The 21,332-nt window shown below is 41.7% G+C and overlaps 1 protein-coding gene across 1 annotated transcript; it reads left to right on the top strand.

The window, feature by feature from the left end:
• Nucleotides 1-3,319: 3,319 nt before the first annotated feature.
• Nucleotides 3,320-20,030, top strand: gpr153 (G protein-coupled receptor 153; the record flags this gene model as incomplete). The annotated part of the gene is given in 7 exon segments (XM_080496108.1): nucleotides 3,320-3,693; nucleotides 8,088-8,517; nucleotides 14,200-14,389; nucleotides 17,053-17,237; nucleotides 17,619-17,630; nucleotides 17,632-17,727; nucleotides 19,173-20,030. Coding segments are annotated over 7 exon segments (2,145 nt in total).
• Between the last annotated feature and the right edge of the window lie 1,302 nt (nucleotides 20,031-21,332).

Here is a 21,332-nt window from a genome sequence, read left to right as displayed (position 1 = left end):
AACCGTAGTTGTTGCAATTACAATAGTGACAGTAACGGGACACGTGAAAGGGAAAACTGGTTAATTACATGGACTTAAAGCTCAGCCGACACGCTCAGCGTTCATGTTGATACAGGCTGCACAATATGTCACAGTTGAATCATGGTTGAATAGTGGACAGCCCAGGTTTGATTCAGAGCCAGGGCTTTTCTCCCTGTGCATGCAGGGGTTTTCAATGAGTACTTCAGCGTTCTTCTGAAAATCCAAACACATGTTTGGTAGGTGATTTGTTGACTTCTGTGTGTGTGCGTGCGTAATGCAAGCTTGGATTGGCACCAGCCTCACAGCTATTAGATAGATGAATGTGTGAATAAACAAGTACCTTAGCACAAAACGCTACTTTCTTATTATGTTTTCTATGCTATCTATTTGTTAGAGAACTCCTACTTAATGGGATGATTCTCCCCAATAGTGGGTTCTGCAATTCTGGTCTGCTTTGCTCACCTTGCAACAACCTTCAATGCAGAAATAGGACTGTAGTTCTTATAAAGTAAATATTTAGGTGCAATTTGATTAAGATAGGCATAGTGAATTGCATAACGTATTCATTCATTGAGGATAAATACTATGCAACACTCCCAATGAATTCCTGTTTTTTTACAATATTGGAAAATAATTACATTATTGCCTTTATTACATTTAAAATTGTATTGCTATTTTCAGGTATAGCATTATTGGCCATTATTGCACTACTTATTGCTACATAGCTTCTGTAGAGGGTTTCTGATTTAGAAGCACAGAAAACCTTGTATAATATAAAAAAATCTAACGGTTGTCAGTACTCAGTTTGTTTTGTCCTTGGTACACTCGACACTGCTGCCTTTTACTTCTGATTACAACATAATTTCCTGTGCAAGCTGTGTTGATGTTCAGACCATTGTTGCACCACATTGCTTCATGTTGAGAAAAAGAGGAAAACATTGTGAGATTTTACATTGAGTTGCTCAAATGTGTTTAGTGTTACTCCATCCTGGCCAAATGGCAACATCATCAGTCCCAGTTACTCCCCTGTGACCTTGGCGCTTCTCCAGCCAGCGGAATGTTTTACGATCACCTCCTGTCTTTCATGCTTGCGCAGGTCATGGAATGTATTGTAGATCTGGCTTCACAACTTCTGTGCATTAATTGGGTAACCCAAGCAGACGAGTGAGAATGAGAGATGGGATCAGTGCAAGTGAGAGTCGGGTGACGATGACGCGGCTCTTGTCATTTCCAGCGTGCCCTCTAAGGGGTCCTGCCTGCAGCACGTTGGTGTTTGGACAAGCCACAAGACAGGAAATGGATGTGACAATGTGCTTCAGCTGTGTAGGGCACTTTTCACTGCAGAGCAGGAGAACTGGAAGTATCCTCTCCTGAAGATACTTTCATTTGAGTTGTGTTCTGCTGGAAGTGACCCTTAGAAAATGAGCCAGACTGTTTCAGATGTTGTATTCAGTATGCTGGTTGTGCTGTCTGTAATGGAGCATAAAGAAAAAAATAAAGCATCAACTGTCACCTGAAAGAAAGAGATTCAACTATTGGTTGTTTTAGACTAGAAGAGTGGTTTTCATTAGGAGGAATAATTATTTTGTAAAGGGAATGCCTTTTCCTACCTTACTATGTTTCTGTTGGAGTAGAAATCATAATAAAAAAGAAACGATTATGCATTATCTTGACACACACATATTACAACTGAATATATCGTAAGTTAAATACAAAAAATATAATAATTGTATTGAATACAATAAAGAAACACCAACCAGATGTTTCCAATAAAGTATTAAACATGAGAAGAATTGGGCTTTTTATTCATTTATGGATCTCAGCTGCTGTGAACAATATTTCTTAACAAAAAACATCTGGAAGTTGCTGCTTATTGCTCCCCTTACCTTTTATTCCAGGTGGCATATCTCCCACCTTCTGTTTTGATGAAACTTTCTATAGCCGTGGTTTTTTTCTCCCCTCCATCCTGTTTCTCGCCATCCTACTATCTCGCTGTCGGTGCCCATTTGCCTTGTCGGTTAGACCTCCTGCTCAGTCTGGACAGTTTGACTTTGCCAGGTTTGGACTGTTTTTGCTGAGTTTCTGCTGATGTCGACTCCTGTGCTTGAGATTTCCTGGGTTTTGACCTCCAAACTGTTTCACTCGTTCATCGAATAAAGATCCCCAGAGAACAGTTGGTGTTGTTTTGAGTCCATCTAAATGTGTCCATTAATGGACACATTAGTATTGATGATTTCAGTGAATATTTGAATGCACTTTGTCATTTTGGTTAGTAATTTTATTGTATAATCAAATTATCACGTCATTTTAATTAACTAGTAATGTGCAATAACTGTATATTTTTAAAGTGTACAACTTCAACATTTAATCCACTTGGGTTCATATAAAACACAAGTGAGGCCACAATTTCGATTCATTTTAAAACATTAATTTCAGCAGGGTCTGCTTTATGTCTGTTCTTTACAGACTACAATTGTCTTCATTATATTGAGAGTCTGAGAAATGTATTTCAAACATTGTTTTTTTTAATGCAGTTGACAGTGCAATTATCTGGTTGAAAAGTAAATAATACTTAGTTTTTCAGATCAGTACTTTTACTCTCGCTGTAACTGAGGGCAATTAAAACCATATTTGACTAAATAGCAAGTGGACTTTCCACCTTGATTTAGATATTTTTCAGAGGCGTCATAAACACAGCCTTCCCATCATACCCACTGACTGACTGACTGACTATTTGACTTGTTTGGCTTCACATCCATAATTCACTCCTCTCTGCAGAATAGGAGTTGCATGACTGTAGAATTATGCTATTCTTGTTTCCGCCTGCAGCATTTTTAAAATAAGCCCAGCTGACTGATTACTGTTCAGTCTCAGACACACGAAGTGGGTGACTTTCAGTATCAACAGTTAAACAGCAGTGATTAATGAGACACTATTAATTCAACGATGAGCGAATAGAGTTGATTAATTATTTTGAACTAGAAAGACTGATATAGTTTTCCTCACTTTGTTGTTGTTTTTGTCTTGTCTCTAGGAGGAAACCGGCCTACCTCCGCCATCCTCCCCCTCCATCGGCCCCGCTGTGCTGCTCCACCGCCATGTCCTTTCCCCGCTGTGCCGAACCCATGGAGAGATCACGCCCACCTCGATAGGATGCCTGCCTCGCTCGACGCCCTGCATCCCCTCCTGCCCACCACCACCACCACCACCACCACCACCTCCTCCTTCTCCTTGCGTGAACCCACTCTTGCCATCGGTTCCTTGTGGCCCCCCAGGCTCTGCCGCGCCACGCTGCAACATGGTGGATGAGGTGACCACCATGAAGGATGACGTCATCAACGCCAACACGCTGGCTTGGCTGGTCTGCTCGGGCGTGTCCATCCTGGCCAACACTTGGAGCATCCTCAGCGTCAGTGCCAAGCAGAAAAAGTGGAAACCGCTGGAGTTCCTCATCTGCACGCTGGCCGGCACGCACATCCTCAACATGGCCATCCCCATCACCATGTACTGCGTCATTACGCTGCGGCGGCAGCACTCCAACTACGAGTGGAACGAGGGCCTGTGCAAGGTGTTCGTGTCCACCTTCTACACCCTGACGCTGGTTACCTGCTTCTCGGTCACCTCGCTCTCCTATCACCGCATGTGGATGGTGCGGTGGCCTGTAAACTACAGGTGAGACTTCTGTTTGTCACGTTACAAATACTGTGTGCGATCCAGGTAATATTTACCTCCTGTTTTACTGGCTTTGATTTTGCAGCATTACACCTGATATCAGACTTGTCAATTCTTGTTTTTCCCATACAAATCAACTATTGGGCTTTCCCTGTTCACCTAAGCACAACCAACTGTTTTTTTTTGGTCCTCACTTCTTTTCAAATGGGTATCGCCAGAATTATTGATTTGCTTTCATTGCATGAACTTGATATTGGAAGTAGTTCTTTTCCCCATAACATATTGTGTGTATGAAAACCATAGACAGTTCCTTGGATTGTCTACAGGTGTCATTGACAAAAAGTGAGAAAAACATTTGGTTGTAGTCAAAAGGTCTTGGCCGACCCTTCAAATGCACACACACAAATAGGTGTTAAAAAATATATATATATATATATATATATATATATATATATATATATATATATATATATTATTATTTTTTTTTTAAATGTACATGAACTGTTTGCAGAAAAGTGTAACAAACATTTTGGTTTGGCTCTAGTTAAGTTTTTTTTTTTTTATGTATATATATTTTCTCTATGAGGTTTTGGTTTTCCAGCGCCCTCCTGAACACTATTGATCTTCTATACCTACTTTATCACACTAAAAGTGGCAAGGCTGCAGACTAATGATAGTCTATGTAGCAGAGCGTGGGACGAATGGCTGCGTACACACAGACCAGCTCACCAGTCCATCATGCACACAGGGAGACATACACACCTTCACGTTTCCACCGACAGACAAGTTAATGACTTTTACCCGTGTGCCCTGCCCTTCACTAAAGGGATAGACACTAGACCTCATGAGCCTGAGTTGGTTGGAGAGGTTTTTGAAGATAAATGGATGAGGAAATCGCCTCATAGTGAGAACTTGAGCCCAGGTTGGGTTTGAGCAGGTTACATGTCCTCCAGGTAATCTGGTTTCCTTCTACTGCCCTAAAACATACAGATGAATGTGAAACAGTGAATTGAATTGTGTGTATGTGTAAATCTGTGTCTTTCTGTGTATTACATGTCAATGACTGCAATCAGTCCAGGATTCCCCACCCATTACCCCGTGACTCCAAGATAGATAAAGTGGTATACATCAGCAGCAGAAGGAAAACTGCCTTGCTTCTGATTTCAAGCCATTTGCTGCATTAATAACAGGATTCCTCAGACAAGATGGGGGCACTTTCAAAAATGAATCAGCTTTCTGCCTGTTTACCTCCAGTTTTCAGGCAGAATATTCTGCGTCACGCCGGCTCTCGCGTGCCAACACATTCGCTGCTTGCAGTTATTTGGGGTAACACCAGGCACATCCCTCCAGACGGAGCATATTCCAACTCGTGCTTTCACTTTCATCTGGCACCGTAGAACATGTGATATTACAAAGTAACACTGAATAATAAAAGATCACATTGACCTCGCATTAACCGCACCTGCTCCATTTGGTCTTGTTAGTCACCCAAGATATCTGCTGTTCACACGCACTCGGCGCCGTTACCACTTCCTTTGAAATGTGACTTGGTGGAATTACTGAGACGAGGGATGCACTGGTGATCCTATGTGATAATATTAATAAATACACAGATATTATTCTGATGTTGTGGTGAGTATCGCTGCACATCAAAGCATATTGACAACACTGTTTAGTGAGACGGTTTGTTAGAGCAAAAGAACATCTCACACTGAAGCACACCCCAGAGGTTTCAGCTTTGGTGCAATTCAGCTGTTATTCATGGCGATGCAGATCCCACTTTTCTGGCCGTCAGGCACAAAATAATCATTTACAGTCGAATGCATTTCTGGAGCAAATACTGTGGCAAAAGCAGCCAGAATAGACGAGGAGTCCAGGCTCATATCTAGAGATTACATGCAAGCTCTGTGGGTTATTGTTGCGGAGAACAGGTTGTAGTGCGTGAGTGTGAAGCTCAGTATTATGTTGTCTCACTCTTCCTGCCCTCATGAAACACAGTTCTTATACTTCCTGTGGCATCAGCTGTGCAGACGCTCCACCCACATTCAGCTCGGCCAATTTGAAGATAAGCAGACGCCCAAATAAGATATGCAAACTTCCCTTTAAATGTGTGCTCCATCTTGTTATCTATATTGCTTGTGCAGCTGCATCTATTGGATGATGCCCACACAGACTTTAGATATCAGACTTTACGCAACTGTTTTTTATTGCTCCCCTCTGCTCCCTCACGCATCTTACTATAGTCTCTCTCATCCCCTGTCCGCGGGCATTTACTTCCTCTCAGCAGCGCATCTTCTTGTTTTCAACTCGCTCTTAACAGTGATGTGGATGAGCTGTGGCTCAGGTGATGTGCCGTGTAATTGCTGCTCATCTTTCGTTTAAATTGCTCCACGTTTGCTCTGCTGAGCTAGCACAGCTGCCTTGTCTGTGACATTAACATATACCGAAGGCCTGAATTATGAATTCCAACCTTGTACTTTGGCAGCTGTTCTCATCACCCTGCGTTCACTATCTCCTAGGAGGTTGTTTGTTTTTTGGCTTTTTTTTTTTTTTTTTAAACTCACAATGCTTTCTCTCTGGTAATAGATTCATGCAGCTTAGTGACGTAACCCCTCCATGCAACCCCAGGCTCATGCATGAAGGCTAGCATTATTACTCACTGTGACAACAAGACCTACTTGTCGTTGCACAAAGCCATAGTGCAAAGATAGAGGCGACTGCTGCCCCCTCAGTACTGTGTGTTTTCTGTTTCTGTATGCTTCACCAGTATTGTGTGTGCCATGGCTTTAAGACCACAATTACTGCAACAATAACAAAGTAACTTCTATATTCTGCATCTGTCCATCCGGCCATCCATCCATCCATCCATCCATCCATCCATCCATCCATCCATCCATCCATCCATCCATCCATCCATCCATCCATCCATCCATCCATCCATCCATCCATCCATCCATCCATCTTCTATAGCCCAAACTAGGTTCACAGGAGCTGGGATCAATCACGGCTGACAATGAGTGAGATTCAGGGTACATCCAGTCGATACCGTAGCAAACAGAGAGACTCAGACACTCACTCTCACCTCATTCACTCAATTTAAAGACTTTAATTCACCTCTTTGGACTGTGGGAGGAAACTGGTCTATGTGAAGAAAACACTCAGCACAGGGAATTCCCAACCTCGAATCAAACCAGGAATGTTCTTGCCTCGTATGATTTTTTACTTTTTTTAAGGGGGGGGGGGGGGGGGTGGAATAACTATAGCCATTACACTGCTCTGCAGCTTGCCAATTCTGTCTCACTAATACTTTTTTTTTAATATCCACGTTGAGGCCAGTGTGTTGATGCTGGACTGAAGCAACAATAATATGAAGGTGTTTCTAAAGTCTTGTATTAGTTGGTGTCGATTCCAGCTCAGCAGTGATTTTCAAGCAAATGTTCTGGCAGATGGGCCTTGGTCAAGTTTTAGGAAATGAAAACACCAGTCGTTACCCACTGTATTTTTAGATGTGCGTGATTCGTTGCTGTGAATCTTGTAAAGTGCCACACCGCCAGAGGACACAAACACATTCGGCAAATTGCTTGACTGTAACAATTACTCGGAGGTGAGAGGAAATAGAAATCCCTTCGTGCTGAAATGGGCCTCGATGACAAATAGACCGAGGGACGTGAAAAGCAATCTTTTACCATCAATGAAAAATCGATTTCCCTCCACATTCATCTCCAGTTTATCTAAGTGATGACTATGTGGAATAGGAGACTCTCAGCATGTGTGTCCCAGGTCTGGATCCGGGATTTGGTGGCATTTGTGGTTGTTGTGATAGCTTAGATTTGGTTTACTTTTAGAGATACAGACACCTTTTCTCTCTCCCAGACAAGTAAAAGCCATGACCAGGCATTCTTACTATACTCCTTTCAGAATACCCTCCAGGTAGGTGGTGTGGGTCTCTGTCATTCATTGATGTGTATCCTTTGTGATCATTTAATCGCTATGGTCAGTTTTGAAGTAAACCAGCAAGGAGACTAGGATTTGTTTGGATTTTTGTCTTGAGTTAGAGTTTCTCCCTCTTTTTCAAGATACATTCAATTTTCATTATCTGACATGTTACTGTGTGTTTGTGATGATCCAGAAGAGCTCATCTCACAAATATGCGATTGGAATTCATACTGCTTATACCGCACTGTGATGACTCATACTTGAGTGTATTTCTCTGCTACTGGTAGTTTTTTTTTTTTTTAAACGTATTTATACTCTCGCAGTGGCAACAGGTCACTAAAGGATTAAAGGTTCTGCGCATACCTTTTCAAGGTCCAGCAGGAAACAAAGTTGAATTCAACTTCACTTGGAGGTTTGACGGCAACTTATCTAATTTAAAACGATGTTTGTGCATCCAGGTTGAGTAACACCAAGAAGCAGGCGGTGCACACAGTGATGGGAATCTGGATGGTGTCCTTCATCCTGTCTACGCTCCCCGCGGTGGGCTGGCACGACACCATAAACCGCTTCTACACCTCCGACTGCCGCTTCATCGTGACGGAGATCGGCCTGGGCTTCGGCGTGTGCTTTCTGCTGCTGATCGGCGGCAGCGTGGCCATGGGTGTGATCTGCATCGGCATCGCCCTCTTCCAGACCTTTTCCATTCAGGCGGGCCACAACGCCGACAAGAACAAGTTTAATGTCCCCACCATCGTGGTGGAGGACGCTCAGGGGAAGCGCAGGTCGTCCATCGATGGATCGGAGCCCCTCAAGACGTCACTGCAGATCACGTACCTCATCAGTGGTATCGTCTTCATCTATGACTTCCTGACTGGCTTCCCCATACTGGTGAGTTCACTGGCCCAACAACGTGAGCCCTTTTAAATGTAATAGAGCCAATCATGTCATAACTTGTCAATAATTGGCAATTTTCTAACAATTGAATTTGATATTACACAATGAAAGGACAATCAAAATGTATTTGAATTTATAAAAACCGTCAACAAAATGTCCTCTCAGTATACGTTGCATATGTTGCTCAAACATTTTACATTATTACAGAAACTCCAGGTATGTGATTATATATCACAAATGGAAGAAAAAAATGCAGAGATACATAATTTAATGAATGAATATAAAAAATACCAAAATACATAAATACAGCTGCATTTCTTAGAGATATTTTTTCCTCCAGTATTTGTGCAGTATTCTCATTATTGACAAGATATTGCATTATTTGCTTTATTACATTTGAAGTGGCAAAAAATATTGAGTTACTGACAGGTATTACATTATTAGATACTAATGATGACAAGAAAATACTAAATGAAATATAAGTTTTAGAAAGGAACAAACCCAAAATATAACAATATATGATTAAAAACGCACACACACAATGTGGATCTGGCTTTTTGATCAGTTTGTATATATTAAGAAATTAGGTCAATCAAGCTAAAAACAATATACATTTGTCTAAAAGACTGACATCCTGTCAACTCAAAGACTTTCTGAGTCTCTAACATTTCTCCTCATTTCATGAAAAAGGAACATGCCGCAGCTATATTTACACACAAATGTACAAGACAGCCTTTTTTTGAATGACATCAAACACAATTACTCAAGAAATATACAACTGCCATTACTCCTATATTATTTTATTCATGCAGAAAAGAAGTGATGGAAGCAGTATGGCTGCAGGGAAATCGACTCCATCATAAAACATTCAGTTCGGTTGATGCACTGTAAAATAACAGCAGGTCCAGCCTTAGCTGAAGCATTAAATTAAATAATTAAAATTTTTTCATACCAGCCTGTGTTACAGCCATGACTTACTTAAGTTGTGTTTGTTAATTATGCTTGTTTCCATTTTTTTATATTATTAATTGGTGCTCCTACTGACTCCATCAAATAACAACCAGGGTACTCTGTAGGGACGACAGGACCTTTTGTGACCTCTTCATCACACAAACTGTGTGTGTGTGTGTGTGTGTGTGTGTGTGTGTGTGTGTGTGTGTGTGTGTGTGTGTGTGTGTGTGTGTGTGTGTGTGTGTGTGTGTGTGTGTGTGTGTGTGTGTGTGTGTGTGTGTGTGTGTGTGTGTGTGTGTGTGTGTGTGTGTGTGTGTGTGTGTGTGTGTGTGTGTGTGTGTGTGTGTGTGTGTGCGCCAGAGGCAGAGAGCTCGGGGACCAGGTTGGTCGGAGTTACAGAGACCAGAGGAGCGCTAACAGTTTGTGGGCGGGGCCTTCTGCTGTAGTGCCTTTAATTGTACCGAGGTGTTTTATTATTTACAGCAACTTCAAAGTTTCTGTTCATCTGTCACTGTAAGTAGGCCACGTTGATGTGCGTGTGTGTGTGTTTGTGTGTGTATGCGTGTGTGTGTGTGTGTGTGTGTGGGGCGTGGGGGCCAGGCTTTAAAAACAGTTTAGCTCCCCCCCGTCACCTTTGGGAAACTGATCCTTCGAGCTCCTGCATTTGGTTTGCAAATTTTACCCTGAGGTCCTCATTCATTTTTTAACAGGTTAGTTCACTGTTTGTCAGTGCAGACTTGAGAGCCTGCAGAAAGCTCAAGGCTTATTGTTTGTGATGTGCCAAACCAGCCTGCCTGTCTTCTTTAACACAATATACTGTTATAGAGCTTTTTCAAGAAGGTACACGAGTCTGGACATTTCTCAGTTTTGCAGCATGGTTTTATATTTTCATTATTTGAATCAGAGAGTCGAATGAATTCTGTTTATGAGTACCAAAGTGTGGGAAAGCTCCCATTTCCCTTTTATGAAAGCTGTCCAACTGGGAAATTCCCCTGGGAAAGTTGGATGAAATGAATGGTATTTGAGCATGTATGTGAGAAATGTTATAATTATATAGCCCACAATTAACCTTTTTGCTATTAAGATGAAAACGTTCAGACTTGTTGTTCGCTACAAAAACGGCACTAATTCAATATGTGCAAAAGCAACGTCGATCAATAATATCGACTTCACAAGCGTAATATAGTCTGCATGTTGGATAATGTGAGTGATGGTCATGTTGTTCATCTGCTGATTTTTGCGGGGTGAAGTTTTGAGCTGTTTTTGTTCTTGTGCGAATGTTCCCAACTGGTAACCTTCTGAGTTCCCAGCTACTGTGAGATCACTTTGAAAAAAGATGTGTCTTATTGTATTTCAATTTGTGTTATTACTTCAATTCAACAGTACAATTTACACAAGTATCCAAGAAAAAAAACAATATCTAACAATCTGCAATGTAGCATGAGATAAAGGTTTCTTGAAAGCATTTTATCTTTCTGTATGCGACTACTCTTAAATGCCGTGAAGGCAAGTCTATTAAGGCTTTTAAAGTGTTCTTAAATTAAGCCTTAAAGCCACGTAACCTGTTTCCGGTGGGATTATCCAAATCTGCAGCTATTTGCAGTCTCTGCCCACCGCGAGCTGAGCCTTTCGTTTACCCCTCAAACAAAATAAGGGTCCCTCATTTAATCAGCTGATGTTTTTCCTGTTATTCATGTACCAGATCTCTATTTTTTGAGTCTGTTGCAGCTCTGCATGCCATCGTTTCTTATCTGCTGCTTCACTATTGAAGGTCCAATAAAAGCTCAGAAGAAAAAGATGATTGGTTAAACAACATTTGAAAACCATTTTTTTTGATGAAAATTATCAAATGATCCTTTCCGGCAATAGCATTTATTCATCACAGATGATCTCACGGGTCTTCAGGCACAAACACCTGCTGTTTGTGGTTCACAAAGGACACTAGAAAGTTTTTTATGAATGACTGAATTTGAAAAGATGAGGCATGAATTGGAGGACTGTGCTTTTTTTGGTTGCCACAGTTTCCCGTGACGTTGAGCAACATTACTCCTCCAGGGAACACTGCATATTGTTCCTCGGTAAGCTGGAGGAGTTCATCTGAAAAGACTGTGACAGACATAATAATGTGTGAGTGAAACAGAGAGGATTGCATAGTACAGCTGTAAGATCATTTTTCAAGTGCAGTGGCAGCAAAAACAAAGGGTCTGATAGTCGCCTTTATGACCTGATGTAATGAGCTATTTAAATGCATGGAAAGCTGTTATACATACATATGAGCCTGCCTAATAGTTTTGAACTTTACAACAGTTATAACAGCGGATGGATAATCACAGCAGAGCAGAAGATAAAAACGATTGTAAATGTGCAGTGATGGAAACACTTTTTTTTTTGTCATGCAACTTAAATAATGAATTATTGTATACAGTATATCAAAACATAGCGGTAAATACAATTTTGGACCACAGTGACAAAATACTGCATCACTGAAAAACTTCCATTACTATCGTATAAACAAAAAAAAATGAAATGAAATGTGGATAAAATGTAAACAGAGCAGCAGAGAGAGTTCGTAGTGTCCTGAGAAACTGGTGAGGCACCGGGGAAACACTGAGAAACTGTTACTGTGATGAAGAAAACCAAAGAGAAGGCTAAAGTTGCAACGATGGGAGCTGGAGGAACAAATTCATAAATAAGTTGCATCTCGGCACGGAAAAATAAATCCGTCTTATTGAACAGTGGAACTTATATATGTATTTTAGCTCCATTATATTATATTCATACTACATTCAGCTACAGTTTTAGTGAGCTCATTACCAAGGCTCTCTCTCTCTCTCTCTCGCTCTCTCTCTGCCCTGTTTGCCAACACAGCAGGACTGTCTTAACAGTTATGATTTCACTGAACTCCTGTTTACTGAAGGCGGAGCACTTCGTTAATTTTGAGCCGCCTGGCAGCAACATGAACGCTGTCCGCCTGTAGGTTACGTCAGCCTCATTCCACAATACATGCGATGCATCACACTACGTACACAGCAGCTCGTCGTTATGAGAGCTGGCTGCCGCTGCCTGCTGGAGCGTCTTCCTCCCACTAACTGATGTAACTTCAGCTGAACCTAATGAGTGAATCAGTCGTTCGACTGACCGCACAGCGCCGACAGCTCAGCTGATGTGTCACAGCTACTGTACACTACGATTATACAGCTCATGAACAAGACGAGACAGAGTTATTTTTTTTCAACTGTTGAGTTACTTTTGTTCTTCTTTTGAGTTGTAAACTAATGCTCCGAGTTTTAATGATTGGAGTCGTGTCATTAAACTAGTTTCTAACAGAAGTGAAATTATTGCTTTGAGGAACCTTAAAACCAAAGTCTGGCCATCGCAGGTGCAGCGTTATCACTGTTTGAAAGTTCTAATAACTTAAGCACACTTAATAACATCTTCTTGACTTGTGTGATGGAGGAAAACATAGCAGTTTTTGTGACCTGATGCCAAAAACATGTACCGATAAAGCCAACATTGTGTTTTATTGTCTTTGTATGTTTTGTCAGGGTTCGCTGTTTTTAGATGGATTCACCTCAGCTGGTAGGAAAGGCTTCTATTAAACTGGTGCTATTCGGCTTGATGATGTCTTTAGAACGCTGCTCAATGAGCGATGAGAGAGGTGCATTGAGCATGATGAGTTTTCTTTTTTAATCTGAGGTGGTTTTTCTCTGTGATTTGCGTAACAGCGACCGCGTGGCGCCTGTCTGCCGAGCACCGTTTTATCTTCTGGATTTTTCTTTCTATTCAATACTTGTTTGTGGGTGGTTCTGAGCCCATCTATGTGTAAACGATTTGAAACTCAGAAGACAATTAGTAGGGAAGGAAGGACTTAAATTCTCCCAAAAAGGCTCTGCGGTGAAACTGTGTTCACACGGCGGTGGTGGGTTTTTTTGTGGGAGGTGTTTGTTGCAGATGTGCCGTGGTTTTAGAGGATTTGCGTGCAGATTTTTTTTTTTACGATTATATAATGTATATGTTGGGAATTTAAAAGTGTTCCCAGTTTTCCTTGGAGAAATATGTTTTTCTAAAACTTTTAATTCGTTTTTGGCTGATTGGAGAACCTCTGCTCCGAAAAGTCATGTTACTGCCTCTACCAGCGTTTCCTCATTGCTCTGCAGCCGTCAAATACAAATATATATATATTTTAATGAATTAATGATTGGGTTTACATCCTCTATCTGGACTGCAGTGTATTGTGAACAAAGTCTAAGTTTGTGAAAGTTTCAAATCCCATTCTATACATTGTAAGGAACTTGGTGGTGTGCAGCTCTGCCATGTTTGGGCCTCAGAGTTCCAGAGCTGTACATTAATTTCCCATGAGGCGAGGTAGATCTCTGAGCTGTTTAAAGGCTGGAAACATGTGCTTGTTTATGTTGACACCAGTAATGAGACAATGCCCATTTAAAGACATGAGTGTTGTATCTGCTACCACCTACTTTGATTATATATTCTGATATAGTGTAATATCTGTTGAGCCTGTGAAGAAAGCCGGACATCCAGTGGAATAGATTTACTGTTGGTAACGTTAAAATCAGATGTGAAGGTAATAAACATTTGGAGCATTTGACAGTGTGAACTAGTAAACAGTTGCGTTGTTCGACAAGTCCTTGCCATCATTAGTGACGATTAGCATTTTGCAGCCGTTGCAAATGTTTGTTTCACCAATGTTTTACTGACCTTGCACAGGTGGTGAGCTTCGCCAGCCTGAAGTTTGACCGCTCTTACAACTGGATGGTGCTGTGCGTGCTGTGGTGCTCCATCGCACAGTCCATCCTGCTTCCCATGTTCCTCTGGGCGTGTGACCGCTACCGGGCCGACATCCGCATGGTGTGGGAGAAGTGCGTCGCCATAATGTCCAATGACGACGTGGACGAGGGTAAGTGTGTTTTCAGGCACTCCCTCCCCTGCTCCCATCCCGCCTCCTTTTCTCCCTCCTCGTCCTCACCTGATGATATGTGGATGTTAAGCCCCGTTCTGCTGAATTGTCAGTGAAGATTAGTGAGAGTGCCGAGAGGAAAGCGAAGCTTAAATGTTTTTAAAGAAACGCGCACAAACAAAATATGCAGAAGCAGGTCTCGAAAGATGTTTGAGATGCTCATGACGTGAGAGTTCTGGACTCCGTCAGGCCATGAAGATCACAGTAGAAAGTGTGATCTGTGATCCTGAACGGTTTTCAAATTGTGGAAAAAGTTAAAACTCGCCCTCCCTCTCACACTGTAAGATCAAAATGATTGCTCTCTCTCATCGTAAACTATTTCATTTTTAGTTTTTGCATTGAAGCTCTTTAGCCTCTATTACACTTTCAATTGATTGTGTTTGAATAAAATGTGTCGATAATTAAATGCTAGTCAGAGCCTTCACTTCCTTTATCTTGATTTCTTATCAAAAACCTAAAGAAAAACATCCAGATGAGAAAAAGCTTCCCATGACTCACTGATTTTTCCTTCTGACACCCCCCAGGACAAACTCCCCCCCACACTTTGAAAAATACTGTTAACATCAAGCAACCACCATCACTTCATTTCATGGCCTTCAGCTCAGTATAGTTTTGCCTTTTCAGGAGCAAATTCTGCTAATGTTCAGTTTTAGTCACATGCGTTCACACGTTTATATATTGAACTTTTCCTGCATTTCAATTCATGTTGTGGTCTTGCTAATAACTATGAAGCAGATAAGTACATAAACTCACCAGACACCCCCACAATGTAAATGTGGTAATGGCTGTCATGGGGTGATGTAACAGTTCAGAATATTCTGCAGTAGATTGAGTTTTAGCTACATTTCTTCATTAAGCTTTCCAAAGGATGTTTTACAAATAATATAAGCTAAAGTAATTAAAAGAAATTACATCACTTTTGTACATTTATCTTGTGCTTTACAGATGTATAATGCATAAAATAAATGTGAAGCACAGTTTTGTACGGCTGCAATTGTTTCGCTGTGTTTCATTGTAGCTGGAGGTCAGACCTCGGTGGTCAAATGTTATCATGTGACCTATCATGTGACCTTTGTTGTCAGGAGATGAACTCGAAGTGACAAGTGTCTGTGTAATATCTCTCTTCTTATTAAAGATATATACTCTGTGTTTATTGTACATGCTCTGCACTTTTTTTTTTTTTTTTTTAAAAGCTTGCTTTTTCTCTGCCATGTCACTGATATTAGTCAAACAAAGGAAAACATTGACCTTTTCTCTTTTTTCAGTCTGATGCATTGAAACTGAGCAATCTTCCTTTAGATGAATAAAACTAAATGGTTCCTCATTTATTTCAGGAACCAGAGTGAAACTGGAGCAATTGCTAAAGAGCTGAATATCTCTCTTTTTTTGTCATTATGATGGTCATATTTCCCTCAAGTCACTGAAGGATAGAAACAACTTTCTGGTTAAAGAACTAAAACACACAATGTTTGAAATGTTAAAATTTTTATTTGCTTTTATTTATATTGTTTGCTTTACCGTTATTTGTACGATAGGGATTCCCCCTGCAAGTATTAATTGAACCCACTAAAGCTGAATGAAAACGGTTCAATACATGTACCTACATCGATCTTATCCGAGAAACAAGGGCTGAAAATGAAACATTTCACCAACGAATCACAGACACTTCAACTAAATCTGCTCACAAAATTAGGTCACATGATAATCATAGATAGGCTGGTGCACGGGGTCCACGCTCGCCCCAGTTCATACAAACCGACGACAGTGTGAACCGTCTGTCTTTTCTTTTTTCTTTTTTCTTTTTCTAAACTTTTGGCACTGTTTAAACTGAACCCGATCTGAACCTTTCTCTCCTGTTTCTAACCCTCCAAACCTCTTGACCCCCCCTCATGACTGCTCCTTGTCCAGCAGGAGTCTGAAAAAACAACACGAGGCAGTCTGTCGTCTGTGTGATAATTAACACTGCCAGTTCTCTGCTTTTTTTTCCAGAGGGCTTGCCATGTATAACTCATCTCAGTTGTATGTATAAGGATTGTTTCTTGTTTTTTTTTTTTTTTTTTCTCTTTTCTTTTTGCTTTTTTCCCCCCACTGAAGCTACTGACTTGCATGCCAAGCTGCCTGTGCAAATAGCTCCCTCCATCCTTCATCCTTTTGGGCCAACATTTTTTTGAATATTAACATTTTGCATCATCTCCAATTGATCTGTAATGAACATAAATGCAGTTCTTGGGAACATACACGCGCAAAGTATCTACTTTTTGTGACATTTTTTTCCCCTCGAAATGTGAGCTTGTACACTCGGAGCTTGTTTATAATAACTATGCTCATCATTTGGCATGGTTTGAACATCCAGCGACAATAAGGGGGGGTTTTACATTCCCTCACTAATCATTTAAACTAAACTCTTAAACCCTTGGTGATTTTTCTTGCAATCCTTTTCCACCTAAAATTACTAATCCTAAGCAGAGCCATAGAAAGAGCCAACGAATCAGAGAACAATTGAACTTGTCTCTCTTATCGTATTCGTCTGTCTGTCTGTCTGTCTTGTGTATTGAGTCCCTTGCTCTCTAATCCTGACGTTCGTACTTTTCTGCACTTTGCAGAAAACAGCCAAGACGGAGGAATTCATGCCGACTTAATATATGACAGACCGTATGACTATAGCTCGGCGCCTGAAATCGTGACGGTAGACCATAATGCCAAGTATGAGTTCTCAACCTTAGAAAGGGGGGTTCTGCAAGGGTATCCATTGAGGGAACAACAGGAAGATAAAATGCAGTATTTGCAGGTATATTTTTTTATTGATTTTCTTCATTTCTTTTACTTGATCATTTGAATTATTTCTAAATGACAATTCATTGTTAATGTGCATGACCAAATGGCCTTGTTTGCCGATACAGCATCTTGCCTGATTATTCTTTAATATTTTGTAACAGTGTCTCTCCAAAATATGTCAAATACATTTTTTTTCTCTTTTCATTTGAATCAAAAATATACTCTGGCTGACTAATGTTTGGTAAATATGACCATCAGCAGTCTCATGAACACATAAAATATACTTCATATATAACAAGTACTGCCTTTGCTCTGGACCTACAAGCTGGTTTAATAGATTTCTATCGAATAAGAGGGTAAGAGCTCAGTACAAGACTTACCTTCTACATTTCAGGAATCCCTGAAGGATTTCAGGGAAGTACCTTAAACATCTGTTCATGTTCTACCCAAAAGCATTGTGTCCATTGGATCCAGCATCCATCCCATTCAGACGCAGTGAAACAGTGAAATGCTCATTTTCAGCTTGCATTAATGAAAAAGCTTGTTCTTACATGCAGTCTTTGAGGGCAATTCAACAGAACCTGCACCTCTTCTCTGATTCCAATGCCAATCATCAGTAATCTGCATCGCCTGGCCCAGTGTGGATCAATGTGGCTCCTAATTGTTAGAGTACAGTTGATTTTGGTCTTGAAGACTGCAGTCAGAACACATGAGTATAAAATGGATCTTTATTATACATCCTAACACTGTGTCATCTTTGTGTTAAACTTAAGGTCTCTCAGTGGAGACCGAAGCCCAAGCTATCACATTAACTATCTACAAAAAAATAAAAAATAAAGATTAATTGGTTCTGCACCCCAAATGTCCTGCTTCAGAACAGACATTTCAAAAACCAGTGGACCCAAAGAGTCAAGTCTCTATTCAGTCCCACTTTTTAACAAGTCTTGAAACAGAGATGTATACAGTAGCCTTCACAAACCATAACTTCATCCATTGTTTTGTGTCGTATACGACCCTTCACAATGCAGTTGGTTCGTGTGTGTGTGGGTGTGTGTGTGTGTGTGTGTGTGGGTGTGTGTGCATTTGTAAATGAACTGCATTTTATTTTGTATTTCAGTTGCAGGAAGATTTGAGTAAATGACAAGCATTACATCTGCTGCTCCTGAAGGCTTTAAAGCCCTCACCGGCCTCGACTTCACAAACCCTTCAGGTCGTTTATCAGTAAGCAGCACCTCCAGGTGAGAACTGCCCCGGCACTTCTCACCTGGTTTGGTAGTAGAATAATGGTTTCCTGGCTTTGTGCTCTCTGTCTGTCCCTCCATCTGAGTCGGTCCTGCATCTTGTCATTCTAATGCCTGTGCTGCCCTCTGCTGTTCCGCCTCCTCACTCTACAACACTCAACGCTACTGTATCGTCTGCTGTTTTTATTCTCTCTGCCTTCACTCGAAGCCACCACAAGGGGGCAGGCTGATATCAGTCTTGAGGTTCTTGACATCACCTTGACAAACCCTCTCTCTCTTGCTTAGTTGTCAGAGCAGAACCAAATGTGAGTATAACATGTAGGCAACTATCAGCCTTTGCAGTTTTCCATTTATAGAGGAGGTGGATGCTGTTATCACTCTGCTAATGTATATTCCAATGAGGGAATCATTTAAAAAAATTCAAATCAACACCTTGTGCTACTGGAAGGATTATACACAAGCAGGACTGTCAAAGAAAAACCTGCATGGAAGTTGTATTTATTGATAAAAGCTCTACATTATTGCTAATGCAAATCTGTCTCAGTGTAATTATTTGTGTTAAGAATCCTGCATGCAGTCCGTAGAGTTGATCTAGTTTACTGAGGCAGCGTCATGATGCTCAATGATTTGTTGTTGCCCTTGAATTTGTATTTGGACTGGTGCTGTTTAAACACTGAAGGCTGTGCTCTGTGTCTTTTTGCGTCCAGGTGCCCCCTACAAGAAGATACTCCCACGACGAAACCGACATGTGGACCAGCGACCGGATCCCCTCATACCTGCACCGCTGGGGCTCCACCGAGGACATGATAGTGAGTGCCCATTACAGCTGCACCTTGCCGCGCCACGAGAGGCGCAGGAGCAGCCTGGTCTCCTACCACGAGGAGAGCCACCATCACCATCACCCACACCGCAAGCGACGGCGCTCTGAGGACAGCATGCACTCCCTCAGGCATCTGCCGCGCGTGGTGTGCGGCGGGGAGCGCTACGAGGACGAGCTGCGCTGCTTCAGCCGCGACGAGGTGATCAACTTCATAGACGAGACGCCGCTGCCGAGCCCCAGGAAGAGCCCTCGGCGCACATCCACCATCTCACTCATCCCCAACGTGTACGAGCAGCACGCCGTCATCCTCCCACACTTCCCGCTCACAGACTTTGAGCGCGAGCCTCAGGTGCTCCGGCGGCTCTCGGAACACAAACGGAGCAGCAGCAGGAGCAGCAGCAGGGGCAACTCGCCCGAGGCCTCCCCCAAACCGGACAGACCCGCCGGAAAGAAGAGCCCCGGGGCCAGCAGCTCTGGGAAGGGCTGTCGGGAGCGCCCCCGAGAGGGCAAGCGGCACGGGGAAGGGGGCTCCCCTGGGCGCAGCCAGCAGACTCCGGGACATTCTGGAAGCAGGCCCAGGACAGGTGGGGGTGCCGGGGCCGCCGGGGGCGCACACTGGGGGCATCAGCAGCACCTGAGCAAAGCTGAGAGTAAAGGAAGCACGAACAGTTTTGTAAGCACACCCTCGGCATCGTCCTCGGGATACATCACCTTCCACTCTGATTCTGTGGGCTCCACCTCCTAAAAGCTGCACCACCTCTTGTTAATATTGTTATTATCATTATTATTAAACCTATTGTTAGGATGCAAACATGAAAAACATCACTGGTCACCAGAACCCTGGAACATGTCAGTCTTTTTATTACTTGTGCCACAAATCAGTTTGACTACATCTGTTGTGTTGAATGGCCTTCGGCTCTTTGGACATGTTCTACATATAAAAGCTGGTCTGGTGGTGCTGGGAGTCAGCTTTCATGACAATATCCACTGCAGACACTTTTCTCCAGCATTGACACAGATAAATAGTTTTGACATGGTGTGATCGTTCTTTTTTCTGGTTTTAATGAAAAGCCTAAAGAAGTGAAATAGGCAGAAGTCCGGGAGGTGGGTTATTATCTGTCTTTTGCTCTTTTTCCACTCTATTTGGCCTGTATGAACTGTGTGTTTGGGTATATGAACACAAACATTTGATTACTTGAATTTAACTTTGAGAATTTGACACATTCATTTTGCATTGATTATATTATTCACAACACATTACATACATTTTGAGCACCCATTAGATCAAATTCAGAGTTGTTATCCCAGACATTTGACATAGTTTTACAGTTACCGTGTGAGATATTGAACCGTGAAAAATCCCCGAAATCCTTAAAGAAAATGTGAAGTAATTTTATGAAGAGGAATGAACATGTGTTGTATATAGGAAGGATATTGGATTCATGGTTTTGGTGTTTTCTGTTGAACAAATTTGTTGTATAATTATTCTTATTAATTTGTACAATGTTTGTTTTATCTTTGGAAATCATGGAGTGTAACGGTTGCTCACTGCATATAAATAGAAAACCATCAGATTGACACGAGAGGTTGCTTTGTCCTCATCCATGGAGCGCGTCTGCCTCAACTCTGCTCTCATTTGTTTCAGTACCTTGTTTGACATCCTGAGTCATGAGATCTGAAGCCAGAAAGGACTCTGAACTTGCATAAGAAAGAAGAGTAACTCAGTCAAATGTAGCACATTCACTACGGAAAGGCAAGATTTTACTTGATGTTCTCACATTTCGGAGTCAAATTACATGTTTCCAAGGGGATTCCTTCAAGAATCACCTCACGCTCAGACAAAAGCAGGAGTCTCTGTCGGGATTCCTTCAACATGATCTAATCTGATCTCACTTGTAACCTCAGATTAAAAGTCTTAAAGTGGGTCTCGGAATGATGGATGAACTCTGTGGATGTTTTCAGACTGTGGTGTTTCCTTTTTTTTTAATGGCGTATTTACAAGGCAACATGAAACATAATTTTTTAAGTATCCATAAAGCTTCGGTTG

This window comes from Blennius ocellaris, assembly GCF_963422515.1.
Source record: "Blennius ocellaris genome assembly, chromosome: 5".
NCBI classification, from domain to species: domain Eukaryota; kingdom Metazoa; phylum Chordata; class Actinopteri; order Blenniiformes; family Blenniidae; genus Blennius; species Blennius ocellaris.
The sequence above is the reverse complement of the archived record's forward strand: the minus strand, read 5'-3'. Positions and strand labels throughout refer to the sequence as shown.